Below are 14,680 nucleotides of genomic sequence, written 5' to 3' on the forward strand. Positions count from 1 at the left end.
GCCAGGCCCGCACCACCCCAGACCCTATAAGGCCTGGGAGCTGAGAGCCCAGCTGCCGGCTACACCACCTGTCACTCCAAGGGACCTCCACACGGTCCAGGTGAGCAATGCCAGGGAGAGGCCGGCCTCCGGGCAGGAGCTGGGGGACTGCTCGGGGTTATGGGTGTCGGGCAGGAGGCCCGGGAGCCCCCATTCACACCCCTCCCCCATCTCTACCTCCTTCCAGCTGCCTAGAGGGTTACCATGTCTGCTCAAGATGGAGGCCAGGATCCCCCCAAACCCAAGGGCAAGGTGAGGGCAGGCGTGTGAGGGGACGACCCCAGCTGGGCCCTGAGAAGCCCCCGGAACCTTAGGGAGGTGACCTCCATAGTCCTGGGGTCTGAAGGGGCTTCCCGGGTCGGTTGGGAGGACTCTGAGAGCTACCAGGCCAGTCTTCCATCTGGTCCCCAGCTGGAGGGTGAGGGGTGGAAGGATGCACTCAAACCTCAGTTCTTCCCCTGCTGTGTGACCTTGGGCCAGCCTCGGCCCCTCTCTGAGCCTCAGTCTCCCCATCTGTAAGATGTGGACTCGGAAAGGAAAAGGTCTTTAGAGACCCAGAGGATTATTTCCTCTGTCCCCAGGAGGTAGACTGAACCTGCCCATTGCTCAGGTGAGGAAACTGAGGCTCAGAGTGATTGGGACACTTTCCTGAGGTCACCCAGGAGCAAGGGTCTGGGGCGGTCTGGGAACCCAGGGCTGTCTGATGTGTCCCTTGCCCCGCCCCACCACACCTGGCTCTGCTCACACACCCCCCACCCCATGTAGACCCTGGGCAGCTTCTTTGGGTCCCTGCCTGGCTTCAGTGCTGCCCGGAACCTGGTGGCCAACGCCCACAGCTCAGCAAGAGAGGCCCGGCCAGCTGCCGAGACTGCAGGCACTCCAGCTGAGGAGGCTTCCCAGCCCCAGGCTCAGGGTGAGTGGACAGTTCCATGGACGAGGTGGGGCGCAGGAGGTGGACCCCAGAAGGGACTTCTGCCGACCTTGGGGGTGCTTCTTATGTGCCTGTGTCACCTCAAAAGACCCTGTGAGGCTGGCATGCTCATTTAGTGCCAGGTGGGGACTCAAGGCATCAATACGAGTGACCTGAGGGGGCACAAGTCAGCCAGAATAGGGGCATGGACACAGCCATGCTCCCATGTTCTCAACGCCCGCTCTGCCTTCCATCACCCCATTTCTGATGTACCGTGGACGTTCCACAGGTCTAAGCTCCTCTGAGATTTTGATCCTGGTTTCAGAGGGGAACAGCAGCTTTCCTGGGATCACACAGCCTCCAGTTGCTCAGCCAGAGTGCTTGGGGCAGCCCTAGCCCCAGAGCCTGAAGAGGGGCTGGAGCAGGGGAGTGCAGGCTGAGGTGGCAGCTCTGGGCGCAGAGCCCCACGCAGCTGATTTCTGCTCTGTATATCCAGGCTGGGCAGGCAGCTGCCAGCTGTAGTCAGGCGCAGCAAGGCAGGGCCCCAATTCCTTTCCCTGCAGCCGCCCCCCCCCCTCCTTGATGGGCGTTCAGCACCTAGGACCCCATCAGAGAGAATTCTAGGGAACCCCTGTGCCAGGAAGCCAATGTGGGGGTTGAGGGAGCCCCCAGTGAGGCCAGTGACAGCTAGGCCTATGGCCATGGATGTCACCTTCTGTTGTCCCCGGCAGGGCAGCTGGGACATTCCTGACCTTTCAGGCTGTGCCCGCTGATTATGCAATAGGCTCTAGGGTGGCTGATGCTAGCCCGCGTCCCTCCCTGGGTTGCCTCACTGGCTCTTGTCCCCCCAGCGCCTGCTGACCCGGAGCAGACGGCCAGGGGGTTAGAGAAGACGCTGCTGCCTTCAGACAAGGTGAGAGGGGCTAGCAGAGCCTGGTCTGATGGCCTTGCCTCCCTCTGGGGTACCTCTTCCCTGGATGTTTCGGTTCCTGCCATCTGGAGGGTTGTCATAGGCCAAGAAAAAAGCAGACACCCCTGTGTGTACTGCTGTGGAGTGACAGGCCAGTCTTCCCCTTGGAGCCTCTATTTTTGCATCTGTGAGATGGGTGCAGTACTCCCTGGCACCATCCAGTCTACAGACCCCCCACTCCCCGCCAACTCCCACCCTGGTTCTGTACCTAGCACAATGACCAAAACAGTGGTAATGCACTCACCACATGTCAGGCTCTGGGCTAAGTGCTTTACACATGCTGTTTGATAGTTAATCCTCCCCACCGCAACAGGAAGGGAGCAATGGTACCCCACATAAAAGCTGAAGCACAAAGAAGCCAAGCCATTTGCCAAAAGTCACACAGGAAGACGAGGTAGCTTGGGATGTGAACCTTGGGGAGTCAGAAGCTAAACAATGGCCAATGCTGCATCCACCCTTGGTCCTGGATGAATGGGAACCGCCCATGTAACCCTGTCCCCAAGGTCAGGTCAAGCAGAGTGGCTGATGTAAGACCACTGAGGGCCACAGCAGGGTGGCAGAGCTCCAATCCAACCCTTCCGCTCAGCATGCACCCCACTCTAGAGTCTTCTTTGACTCCCCTCTGCCCTCAGCTTGGCCATATCTGAGCTCCTCAGAGGGCAAAGTACTGCTTGGTTTGCCCTCTGGCCCAAACTAAAACAGACTCTGGCAGCTTAGGGCCCCTCTACCCATTTTTCCACTCCTCCCTCTCCATCCCTCTTCACTTGCATTAATGGAGCATCTGCTACCTGCAAAGTTGGTCAGGGACCTTGACTCCTTTTTTTAACCAGTCTTTGAAGGAGGTGCTGTCTTAATCACCATTTCCCAGATGAGGCTCAGAGAGGGGGTGTGGCTTGCCTGAGGTCACACAGCAAGTATGGGAGAGAGCTGGGATTTGAACCCAGGTCTCTGCAGGCAAGGTACCCACTTGAGGCGATGTTGGGCAGAAGGGCAGGTGGTTAGATTTATTTCAGGGCTTCTCGACTTCACTATTATGGCCAATTCAGAGTCAGATCATCCTCTGTGGGGGGCTGTCCTGGGCATTGTGGGGTGTTTAGCAGCATTCCTGACACCCACCGACTCGATGCCAGGAGCATACTCTCTGAAGTCATGACTACCACAGATGTCCCAAGACACTGCCCAGTGTTAGGATCACCGGGGCAGGATCACTTGGGTTTAGGAACACCTGAATTGGAAACAGCACACTCCTGGTTGAAGCTGAGTGGTATCTTGAGGCCATCACAGCCCTTCAGTAGTTTGGAAGAACTAGCAGAAACTGCCCTGTGCTACTGGGTTTCCCTGGTGGCTCAGTAGCAAAGAATCTGCCTGCCAATGCAGGAGACTCGGGTTCAGTCCCTGATTTGTGAAGATCCCACATGCCTTGGAGCAACTGAGCCCGTACTCCATAATTACTGAGCCTGTGCTTTAAAGCCCGTGCTCCACAAGAGAAGCCACTGCAATGAGAAGCCCACACCACAACTAGAATGTAGCCTCCACTTGCCACAACTAGAGAAAAACCCACTCAGTGACAATGACCCAGCACAGCCAAAAATAAATAAATTTTTAAAAAATGACATACCAAGTTATCAGCTTGGTTCCTATGGCTCAGACTTAATATTTGGCCCTGTACTTTTCTGGTTATTACTTTAAAAAATAATATTTTTTTGGCTGCACCAGGTCTTAGTTGCTGCACGAGGGGTCTTTGATCTTTGTTGTAGCACGGGGGATCTAGTTCCCTGATCAGGGATCGAACCTGGGCCATCTGCATCGGGAGTGTGGAGTCTTAGCCACTGGACCACAAGGGAAATCCCCAGTTATCACATTTCTAAATGTGGATCCCCTTCTTTTACTTGAATATATTCATGTTAACGAGCATTTGGTCACCTCAAATTTCTCCCTGTGATGGGGACACCAGGCTCAAAATTTGATGTAAACCAAGATTAGGCAAGATGAACAAAACATGTAATTCTAAGACTTGCTGAGCCCAGGCTAAGGGATATTGGGCAAAGAGGGTGCTGGAGCATAGCTGTCAACAGCCAGGGTCTACCACATCTGGGCACCACGTGGCTCTGCGATGAGGCTTGATGGACTGTGTCCTGGGAGCCAAGGCTGGCAGTATGTCGGGGTGAGAGGTGAGCTGGCTGGGTGTCCAGGGAGCAGACCCCACTCCCCAGGGTATATCAAGGATTGGGGGGAAGAGGAGGTCTGGGATGGGGAGGAGAGATATCTTTCAACTCTCTGCTTCATCACAAGTCTCTTGCCTCATCAGATGATCTCCGGGGCAAAGGACCTGGTGTCCTCCCAGATGGCCAGAACCAAGGATGCTCTCTCCACAGGGATGGCTAGCATTGTGGACACGGCTAAAGGTGTGGTCCAGGGAGGCCTGGGGATTACCCAATCCACACTGACAGTCACCAAGGATGCTGTGGCCAGTGGGGCAACTGGGGCAGTGGGTGTGGCCAAAGGGGCCCTACAGACCGGTATAGACACCACCAAGACAGTAGTAACAGGCACCAAAGATGTTGTGTCCACTGGGCTCACTGGAGCCATGGGTATGGCCAAGGGGGCTGTCCAGACTGGCATGGACACCACCAAGACTGTCCTGACTGGCGCCAAAGACACCGTGTCCACTGGGCTCACGGGGGCTGTGAACATGGCCAAGGGCACAGTCCAGACAGGCATGGACACCACCAAAACCGTCCTGACTGGCACCAAAGACACCATGTCCACTGGGCTCACTGGAGCCATGGGAGTGGCCAAGGGGGCCATCCAGACAGGCATGGACACCACCAAAACCATCCTGACTGGCACCAAAGACACCATGTCCACTGGGCTCACTGGAGCCATGGGTATGGCCAAGGGTACAGTCCAGACTGGCATGGACACCACCAAGACTGTCTTGACTGGTGCCAAAGACACCATGTCCACTGGACTCACTGGAGCCATGGGAGTGGCCAAGGGGGCCGTCCAGACTGGCATGGACACCACCAAGACCGTCTTGACTGGCACCAAAAATGTTGTGTCCACTGGACTCACTGGAGCCATGGGTATGGCCAAGGGGGCTGTTCAGACTGGCATGGACACCACCAAGACTGTCTTGACTGGCGCCAAAGACACCATGTCCACTGGGCTCACTGGAGCCATGGGTATGGCCAAGGGTACAGTCCAGACTGGCATGGATACCACCAAAACCGTCTTGACAGGCACCAAAGATGTTGTGTCCACTGGACTCACTGGAGCCATGGGAGTGGCCAAGGGGGCTGTCCAGACTGGCATGGACACCACCAAAACCGTCTTGACTGGCACCAAAGATGTTGTGTCCACCGGGCTCACTGGAGCCATGGGAGGGGCCAAGGGGGCTGTCCAGACTGGCATGGACACCACCAAGACTGTCTTGACTGGTGCCAAAGACACCATGTCCACTGGACTCACTGGAGCCATGGGAGTGGCCAAGGGGGCTGTCCAGACTGGCGTGGACACCACCAAGACCGTCTTGACTGGCGCCAAAGACACCATGTCCACTGGGCTCACTGGAGCAATGAGTATGGCCAAGGGTACAGTCCAGACTGGCATGGACACCACCAAGACCGTCTTGACTGGCACCAAAGATGTTGTGTCCACTGGACTCACTGGAGCCATGGGAGTGGCCAAGGGGGCCGTCCAGACTGGCATGGACACCACCAAGACTGTCTTGACTGGTGCCAAAGACACCATGTCCACTGGACTCACTGGAGCCATGGGAGTGGCCAAGGGGGCTGTCCAGACTGGCATGGACACCACCAAGACCGTCTTGACTGGTGCCAAAGACACCATGTCCACTGGACTCACTGGAGCAATGAGTATGGCCAAGGGTACAGTCCAGACTGGCATGGATACCACCAAGACCGTCTTGACTGGCACCAAAGATGTTGTGTCCACTGGGCTCACTGGAGCCATGGGAGTGGCCAAGGGGGCTGTCCAGACTGGTATGGACACCACCAAAACCGTCTTGACTGGTGCCAAAGACACCATGTCCACTGGACTCACTGGAGCCATGGGAGTGGCCAAGGGGGCTGTCCAGACTGGCATGGACACCACCAAGACCGTCTTGACTGGCGCCAAAGACACCATGTCCACTGGGCTCACTGGAGCCATGGGAGTGGCCAAGGGGGCTGTCCAGACTGGCATGGACACCACCAAGACCGTCTTGACTGGCACCAAAGATGTTGTGTCCACTGGACTCACTGGAGCCATGGGAGTGGCCAAGGGGGCCGTCCAGACTGGCATGGACACCACCAAGACTGTCTTGACTGGTGCCAAAGACACCATGTCCACTGGGCTCACTGGAGCAATGGGTATGGCCAAGGGTACAGTCCAGACTGGCATGGACACCACCAAGACCGTCTTGACTGGTGCCAAAGACACCATGTCCACTGGGCTCACTGGAGCCATGGGAGTGGCCAAGGGGGCCGTCCAGACTGGCATGGACACCACCAAGACTGTCTTGACTGGCACCAAAGATGTTGTGTCCACTGGGCTCACTGGAGCCATGGGTATGGCCAAGGGGGCTGTCCAGACTGGCATGGACACCACCAAGACTGTCCTGACTGGCGCCAAAGACACCATGTCCACTGGGCTCATGGGGGCAGTGAACATGGCCAAGGGCACAGTCGAGACAGGCATGGACACCACCAAGACCGTCCTGACAGGCACCAAAGATGTTGTGTCCACTGGACTCACTGGAGCAGTGAACATGGCCAAGGGCACAGTTCAGACTGGCATGGACACCACCAAGACCGTCTTGACTGGCACCAAAGATGTTGTGTCCACTGGGCTCACTGGAGCCATGGGAGTGGCCAAGGGGGCCGTCCAGACTGGCATGGACACCACCAAAACCGTCCTGACTGGCACCAAAGACACCATGTCCACTGGGCTCACTGGAGCCATGGGTATGGCCAAGGGCACAGTTCAGACTGGCATGGACACCACCAAGACCGTCTTGACTGGCACCAAAGACACCATGTCCACTGGACTCACTGGAGCAATGGGTGTGGCCAAGGGGGCCGTCCAGACTGGCATGGACACCACCAAGACTGTCTTGACTGGCACCAAAGATGTTGTCTCCACTGGGCTCACTGGAGCCATGGGAGTGGCCAAGGGGGCCATCCAGACTGGCATGGACACCACCCAGACCATCCTGACTGGCACCAAAGATATCGTGTCTACTTCAATCACTGGGGCAATGGGTGTGGCCAAGGGGGCTATTCAGGTTGGCATCGACACCACCAAGTCCGTCTTGACTGGCACCAAAGATGTTCTGTCTACTTCAATCAGTGGAGCAATGGATGTGGCCAAGGAGGCAGTTCAGATTGGCGTGGACACCACCACGTCCATCTTGACTGGCACCAAAGATGTTCTGTCTACTTCAATCAGTGGAGCAATGGATGTGGCCAAGGAGGCAGTCCAGATTGGCGTGGACACCACCACATCCATCTTGACTGGCACCAAAGATGTTCTGTCTACTTCAATCACTGGAGCAACGGATGTGGGCAAGGAGGCCATCCAGACTGGTATGGACACTACCATGACCATCTTGACTGGCACCAAAGGTGCCATGTCCTCTGGGCTCAGCAGTGTAGGGCACATGGCCCAAGAAGATACGCACACTGGGGTGGGCATCATCCCAAACTGGTTACCCGACTCCAAGGCTGCCACCTCAGTTGGACTTGCCAGTTCCAGGGCCCCAGATGAAGGAGAACAAACCATCCCAAGCCCCCCTCAGGCTCAGCTCAGCGACCATGGACCTCTGTCAGCTGAGGCCATGTTCAGCCAAGAGGCCACCCTGGGCAAGGTGGATGCTGCTCCCGGGGCCACCACTCATGGCCAGGAAGGAGCCCAGGGCTTTGCAGCACTCCGGAATGAGCTGGAGGAGCTGGGAGAGATCTTCCAGCCCATGAGCGCCGAGGAACAAGGTAAGCACAGCCTGGTCCCAGATCCCAGGGCCACGGTTGTCTGTACACCCCCAGACCCCTGACGCCCAAGTGGCCTCTCATGAGGACAGCAACCCCGTCTTCCCTTCAGCTCAGCTGGTTGCTACCCAGCCCAGGCGGAGGGAGGTCACGGCCGACCAGGGCAGCTACTTTGTGCGTCTGGGTGACGTGGCCCCCAGCTTCCGCCAGCGGGCTTTCGAGCACGCCCTCAGCCACCTGCAGCATTGTGAGTTCCAGGCACGGGACGTGCTGGCCCAGCTTGAGGACGTCTTCAGGGAGGTAAGAGCCTTGCGCCTTCCCAGGCGTGTTCCTCAGCTTCGTGTCGGGGACTGGACGGACATGCACTGAGCACCCAGTATGTGCCCGTCGGCCACTCGGTCGCAGGCCTACTCTCAAGGAGCTTACCTCCCGGGGAGGGAGATGGACACGTGACCCAACACTTGTAACCAGCGAGGCTGCAGAGAAGGAAACACGACAGTTGTGCAGAAATGGGCAGCAGGGCTGGGGCGTGTCCATTTGGGTCACATCCTGTGGAAAGTGGGGATGACAAGGACAGACAGTGGCCTGAGAACAAGCTAGGTGTGTTCTGAGGAGCAGAAGGGTGACCGGGGTAGGGAAGGTAAAGTAAAGGGGTGAACAGGGCAGGAGGAGCCCATGCAATCTGGGTGGAGTTCAGTGATGCAAGAAAGGGGGCCCAATCAAGGGTGACTTTTTTTTTAATTTTGGCATTATTGCCGCAAGCAGCCGTTCTCTAGTTGGTCCAGGCTTCCCACTGCGGTGACTTCTCTTGTTGTAGAGCACAGGCTCAGTTGCAGCATGCTGGCTCAGTAGTTGTGGCCTGCAGGTTCTAGAACCTGGTCTCATTATTTGTAGTGCACAGGCTTACTTGCTCCGAGGCGTGTGGCATCTTCCAGGGTCAGGGACTGAAACTGTGTCTCCTGCACTGGCAGGCAGATTAACCACTGGACCACCAGGGAAGTCCCTCGAAGGTGACTTGAATGCCCTGTGGAGACAGGCACCAGCCAGCAGGGTTGTGCTCTCTCAAGGCTCCACTCATTCCCCAGGCCCAGGCTTTCTCCCCTGCATCACTGCCAACACTCATGCCAGCTCCTCGTGGGTGGTGGGGCTGACCTGTTGCAGTAGTAAGTTAAGTGGCATCCAGTCCATGGTTGATTCAGACAGTGATGGAGACCCAGCTCTGAGGACCTCCAGGTTCTCAAGCTCACAGGTCTTAAATATTGAGCAGCCCCACCTACTCAGGTGGTGAGGAACCTAGCCGAGCTATTAAGAGTCAGGATCCCTAAGATGTGCTCGGGTGCCTGTGTTTTCAATCAGCAACCAGGGGTCTGTGGTGAACCACATCTAAGGACCACTGCTCCAGCCCAGAGGGTCTCAACGGGGCAGTCCTGTGCCCAGGGAACACTGGGCCAAGCCTGGGGATGTCAGTGGGGGTCACTCGGCGGGACTCTTGGCATTGAGTGGGTGGGAGCGAGGGAGGCTGCTCCACACCCCACAGGGCCCAGAACTGTAAACTGAAGATGGCCTGATCCAACAGAGGCTTTATTGAGGTGGATTGCTCTGGCTCCTGTGGGGAGGAGAGGCCACAGGAGTCCAGGAATGGAGATGGGAAACAAGTAAGGTTTGAAGAGCTGGGTTCTAGATGTATTTCCAGAGCAGAGCAGTCAGGTTAGACACGGGAAGTGAGAGCCAAGACCCTCTAAGGCCTTGGAGACTTTCAGCAGGAGACACTTGGAATTGCCTTGGGTAGGTGGGTGGTGGACATTATGGCCTGGTCTTTGACAGGGTAACCTGAAGATAAGCAGGAGCCCCCTGATGGAGTCAACTGCTGGGGCGAGGGCTAGGAGGGGGAGGGAAAGTTGAAGTGTATATTTGGTCCACTTGCCGAGGTCTCGGGATAAGATTAGTCAGTGGGGGTGGGGGCTTCCTATGTACCAGGGACCCAAAATACAAGGAGGAAACAGTCATGACAGAGCTCCAATCCAAGAGGGGAAATCAACACAGAAATTCATGATAACTAGACAGTGATAGCCTCTGAGGAGGGAAACAGAGATCTGATGGGGAGGGCCTGGGGCCCCGGCACTGGGCCAGAGGAAGCACATTCCAGGTTGAGTGAGGGGCATGTGCAAAGGCCCTGGGGCAGCAGCACACCGGACATGCTCAGGGACAAGAACGGGCCAGTGTGGCCGGAACAGAGCACCACAGGAGGTTAGCAGGAGGGGAGGTCACAGGCACCTGGAGCCAGCCAGGTAGCCAAGGTGAGGAGCTTGGTTCAGGGCCTCTGGGAGATGTTGGGGGTAGGGGTGGGGAGGCGCTGAGCCAAGGTGACAGTGCCGCTGCCATCCTGTTCTCCGAGCGCCTGATGACCTCACAAGGAACCAGGATTATCGCCTCTTCACGTGCCACCCTCTGGCTCCAAAGCGCTCCCCCACGCCATGGGAAAAGTGGACATGAAATGCTGGGCCAGGGAAGGCCACCCTGAGTGTGTCAGAAGGGGTCCCTGCTGAGAAGCCATCACATTTGTGCTGGGCTCTTTTTTTCCTAGATCGAGGAGGCCCAGCAGGCTCCGGTCAGGGATGCAAACAGCCAAACAGAGGAAGCCGCTGCTAGGGAGGTGCGTGTATACCAGTGAGGGGCTGGCAGGCCCGCCCCTTGCTTCCAGCCCCTCACCTCACTCCTTCTGTGCACAGGTGCCGGCCACTGGGGCTCTGTCTAGGGCCTGTGACCTCGTCCAGCAGCTCCACGTGGCCTACAGCCGCCTGGCCTCCGGCCTCCAGGGCCTCCCCACAGAGCTTCAGTGGCAGCTCCAGCAGGCGCGGCACAGCATCTGTGAGCTCTATGGCGTGGTCTCCTCGGCCACCACGGTGGCGGAGCTGCCAGTCAAGCGGCTGTCTGAGAGCCGCCAGGGTGTGGGCCAGGCGTGGCGGGGCCTGGAGCAGGTGCTGCGGAGCGTGCAGCAAGGCCCTCCACTTGGCTGGCTGGTGGGGCCCTTCACCCTGCCTGCCAATGGGCAGCCGCTGTAGGAGCCCCTCCCCTGCCCAGAACCAGCTCCTACCCCCCGAAGCTCTGGGTCCTAGAGTTCCACCACACCATGCACCTGGCGCCAGGCCTGTCTGTACCAGGCGGAACCTGCCTCCCTGAGCACAAGCTCGGCTGGTCCTTCTGGCCGAGGAGTCCCAGGCAGCTAAGACCCCTGGTGGTGGGCCTTAGCCTGAAGATCTCAAGCAAGTGTTCAAGAAAGGGTATGGGGCCTGCCTAGAAAATTCTCCACTCCATACCCTGACCAGGGCCCTTTTATCTTTTATAAACTCTGGGGGCCTTCCACCCCAAGTGGGGTCCTCTAGCCACCAGTTAGCAGGCAGCCCTGCTCCTCTGTCCTGGGCTCCAGGCAGCTCTGTCCTTGTTCTGAAAGCACATGTCCAGCAGCTAACAGCGCACACCCCCGAACATACCAGAATGCTGTCGTCCCAGGGCAGGCGGCCTCCCGCCACCTCTGCTGACCCTGCTGCCTCCGCTGACCTTCGGGGGAGGCCAAGGGTCTTTGTGAAGGCAAAGCTGAAGCAACTGAGGGCCAGATAGTGCAGGTGGGGGGGGGGGGAGTGAGTATATGTCCCTTCCTGATGCAGCCCATCCACCAGCAGCACCCCTGGTCATGGCTGATCACAGGGGTCCAGAGCTGATGTTCTAAGGCCCTGGGCCCAGGAGCTGCCGATGAAGGAATAAAGGGAGAGACCCCAGGGAACACATGACAGAAGGTACTCGAGCAACTTCCCTTAAGGTCCTGCAGTTAGGGCTCTGGGCTTTCACTGCTGATGGTATGGGTTCGACCCCTGGACAGGGAACTAAGCCCCCACAAGCTACATGGTGTGGCCAACCCCCCACCCACAAAACAAAACATGCTTGACATGTGTTCAGGTCCTGGTCAAATGCTCCAGGCCAGAGACCAGGGGCTGGGTTGGCAGCCACTGGACAGGCTTCCTTTCCAGACATACTTTCTTTGAGTCCTTGAGGCATCCTGGGAGGTGGGCTGCACACAGGAGGGTGGGGCCATGGAGGTCCAGTCCCCCTGATGCTGCTCCCAGGACCCGGGCGATGCTGGGGGAGCTGCTGACCACCAGTAGCCCAAGCCTCGTCAAGCGCCCCCACCGCAGAGCCCATCACACCTGCACCCCTACCCCCGCTGGCCACCTCCCTGACAGAGGGCTAGAGATGCCCCCTCTTCTCAGAAATGATCAAGTGCTCTGAGCCCCGGACGAATGTGCCAGCTGTCCCCAGAGGTCACCACGTCTGCCAAGGCAGGACACAGGGACCAGTGTGGGACCTTCCCCAAGCCTTCCCTGCTTTGTTGCCCATCCCAGATGGTCATCAGAGGGGGTGACGCTGGAAACGGTGGTTCACAGAATCTGAGCTCAACGACAATCTCAAGTCCAACCAAACCACAGTTGGGGGGTGCCAGGCCCAGAAAGCAGAACCACGCCCTAGCCTCTAATCCACCAGGACAGAGAGGCTGGGCCACCAGCAGGACACATAACAGAGGCGAGTGTTTAAACAACTGCCATGTGCAGGTGCTTGGATGGGCAACACACACACAGACACACCACACACACACACACACCCCCACCATCCCCTTCTCTGGTCTAGAGAAGCTCAGAATGGAGGTGCCACTCGCCCCACGTCCACAGTGAGGCCTGCCCCCAGGCCCTCATCCTCCAATTGTCAGGAACAATGGCCTGTAGCACCCGTCCTAGTATTTGGGGAAAGGTCTCACTCATCCCGTCTCCCTGCCCCTCGTCAGCCCTGCAGGGCCAGGGGCACCATCAGAACCAAGTTCACATCCGCGACTAACAGTGACCTTGTGCTTTAAAACCTTCTGTCCCTGGACTGGCCCTTGACCACCACTTAGGAAACCAAGCCAATAAAAGTGACTTTTTTTTCATTATAAAAACCCTTTATAGTCATTTCATGTGGGTTGGAAACCACAGAAATTAGACAAAAAAAAAACCCAGGGGGACAAATACAAACGAACAGCACAGCGTCTCCCCAACAGTTCTCTGCGCACCAGGAAGGAGCCAGGCCGGCACTGGGCAGTTGCTCAGGACGGCGGGGTCTGGCCACAGGCTGCCCAGCTCAGCTCTCCTCCTCGTCCAGGGACTCCGAGTCCATCCGCAGCCGCTCTCGGTCCAGCCACTCCTTCCCGGGCCCATCCAGGTCGGGGCCCTCCCTCACGGTGCTGGGAGAGGATGGTAGGGGCAGGGTGAGCAGGCCACCTGTCTGTCTGTCCCCTCCTACAGGGCCCAACTCGCTCCCCCTGCAGCCCCGCCACACAAAGGCAGGCACGTCCCCCACGGCGGACGTCAGGAGGAAGCCACCCCACCCCTCACCCCAAGCCCAGGCTCAGGGCAGCTCTGAATTCAGAGCTCCCTCCACGGGGCTGGGGGGTCAGCATGTGGGGCAGAAGTCCCTTTGGCCTGGACCCCACTGAGAGTGGCTCAGACACTGGGGTGCCTTCTCCAGAAATGGGCCCTGTGGCTGGAAAGACACTTACTCATTGTGTAACAGGTCTTCGGAGGAGCCACCCCCCAGCCCCTCCTCCGAGTTCTGTACTTGCTCTGGCTCCTTGTCCTCGGCACTTTCCCCCTTCTGGGACGCAGCCTCGCCGTTCACAGGAGCTGAGAGGTCTGTGGGAAAGAGGCTCATGGGTCACTGCAGGGGGCTACCATCGGGGACCCCGCAAACCCTATCTGAAGAGCGTGAGCAACATGCGAACCTCAAAGGCCCTCAACCCCTTCGTGTCTCTGCTTTCACCGTTCCACCCAAGCCACCAGACACGTGGGGACAGCAGGCTGCGTGTGGGGACAGCAGGCAGCGTGTGGGTCCTTCTCTAGCCAGTCCCTGACCTTGCAGCCTGAAGATGCGAGGGGCCGGTAAAATAACGGCCCGCAACACCGGGAAAAACCCTGCCACGGCCAGATCCAAGAGACACAGGAAAAACATGGCCTCTACCATTCCTGGGCAGCCTCGGCTCTGCCGACTCCCTGTCGATGCCCACCTGCCAGGCTGCCCCAAGCATCTCAGCAGGACCATGTGACCCCTCCGCCCCCGGAAGGCACGCCCTCCTGGCCCAACAGCCACGGCCCTTGCTCCTCTTGGCTCACCCGTGGCCCTCCCTCCTCCCAGACCTCCATGACCGCCTGCTCCAGTAACACTCGCACACTTGGCAGCACACACATGGCCTCCCAGACTACCTGACTCTGAGGGTGGTGCCTGTGAGCAGCACAGGGGTGTGCGGCCCAGGCGCCGGCCACCTTGTGGACACAGCGAGCCTGCACGGCCTGTGCCAATGTATCGTGTCCCCAGGCAGTCTGAGGGGAGCACCGGCCCATGCTCAGGGCCCTGCTGGCCACCTTTGTCCCTCGAGCTCACCAGTGCTCGCCTCGTCCTCCGCCCTCTCTGTGGGGGCCTCCTCTCCAGCCAGCACTTCCTCGGCCTTCTCAGCCTCAGCCCTCTCCTTCTCTGACCCGGTTTTGGTCGCCTTCTGGATGGCCTCGATCTTTGGTCCCAGGACCCGAGACTTGAGCCGGGTGTAGACCTCCGCCGCCTTCTCCATCACCTCCTTGTTAGCCTTGTAGCGGCGGATCTGGCTCACCAAGAGGCCTGGCTTAGGAGGTGCAGCCGCCTCACCCCGGTCCTGAGACCCTCCCTCATCACCACCACCCCTGGCGGTGCCTCCCATGA

The 14,680-nt window shown here is 58.3% G+C and overlaps 2 protein-coding genes across 3 annotated transcripts in view; one reads left to right on the forward strand and one right to left on the reverse strand.

The window, feature by feature from the left end:
• Positions 1-12,884, forward strand: PLIN4 (perilipin 4). The gene is made up of 8 exons (XM_020895289.2): positions 1-100; positions 227-291; positions 805-952; positions 1,801-1,862; positions 4,228-7,909; positions 8,019-8,206; positions 10,491-10,559; positions 10,636-12,884. Exons 2-8 carry the CDS (start codon positions 244-246, stop codon positions 10,966-10,968), a joined length of 4,530 nt encoding a protein of 1,509 aa, XP_020750948.2. The 5' UTR covers positions 1-100; positions 227-243; the 3' UTR covers positions 10,969-12,884.
• Positions 12,864-14,680, reverse strand: part of HDGFL2 (HDGF like 2) — a 16,049-nt gene continuing 14,232 nt past the window's right edge. For both annotated transcript variants that reach the window (XM_070464942.1, XM_020895293.2), the window contains exons 14-16: positions 14,369-14,582; positions 13,491-13,623; positions 12,864-13,175 (exon numbers count right to left, since the gene is read on the reverse strand). In XM_070464942.1, coding sequence (XP_070321043.1) covers positions 13,073-13,175; positions 13,491-13,623; positions 14,369-14,582 — 450 coding nt within the window. In that variant the 3' untranslated portion in view covers positions 12,864-13,072. The remainder of the gene's footprint in view (positions 13,176-13,490; positions 13,624-14,368; positions 14,583-14,680) is intronic.

Source organism: Odocoileus virginianus, chromosome 3 (assembly GCF_023699985.2).
Source record: "Odocoileus virginianus isolate 20LAN1187 ecotype Illinois chromosome 3, Ovbor_1.2, whole genome shotgun sequence".
In the NCBI taxonomy this organism is placed as follows: domain Eukaryota; kingdom Metazoa; phylum Chordata; class Mammalia; order Artiodactyla; family Cervidae; genus Odocoileus; species Odocoileus virginianus.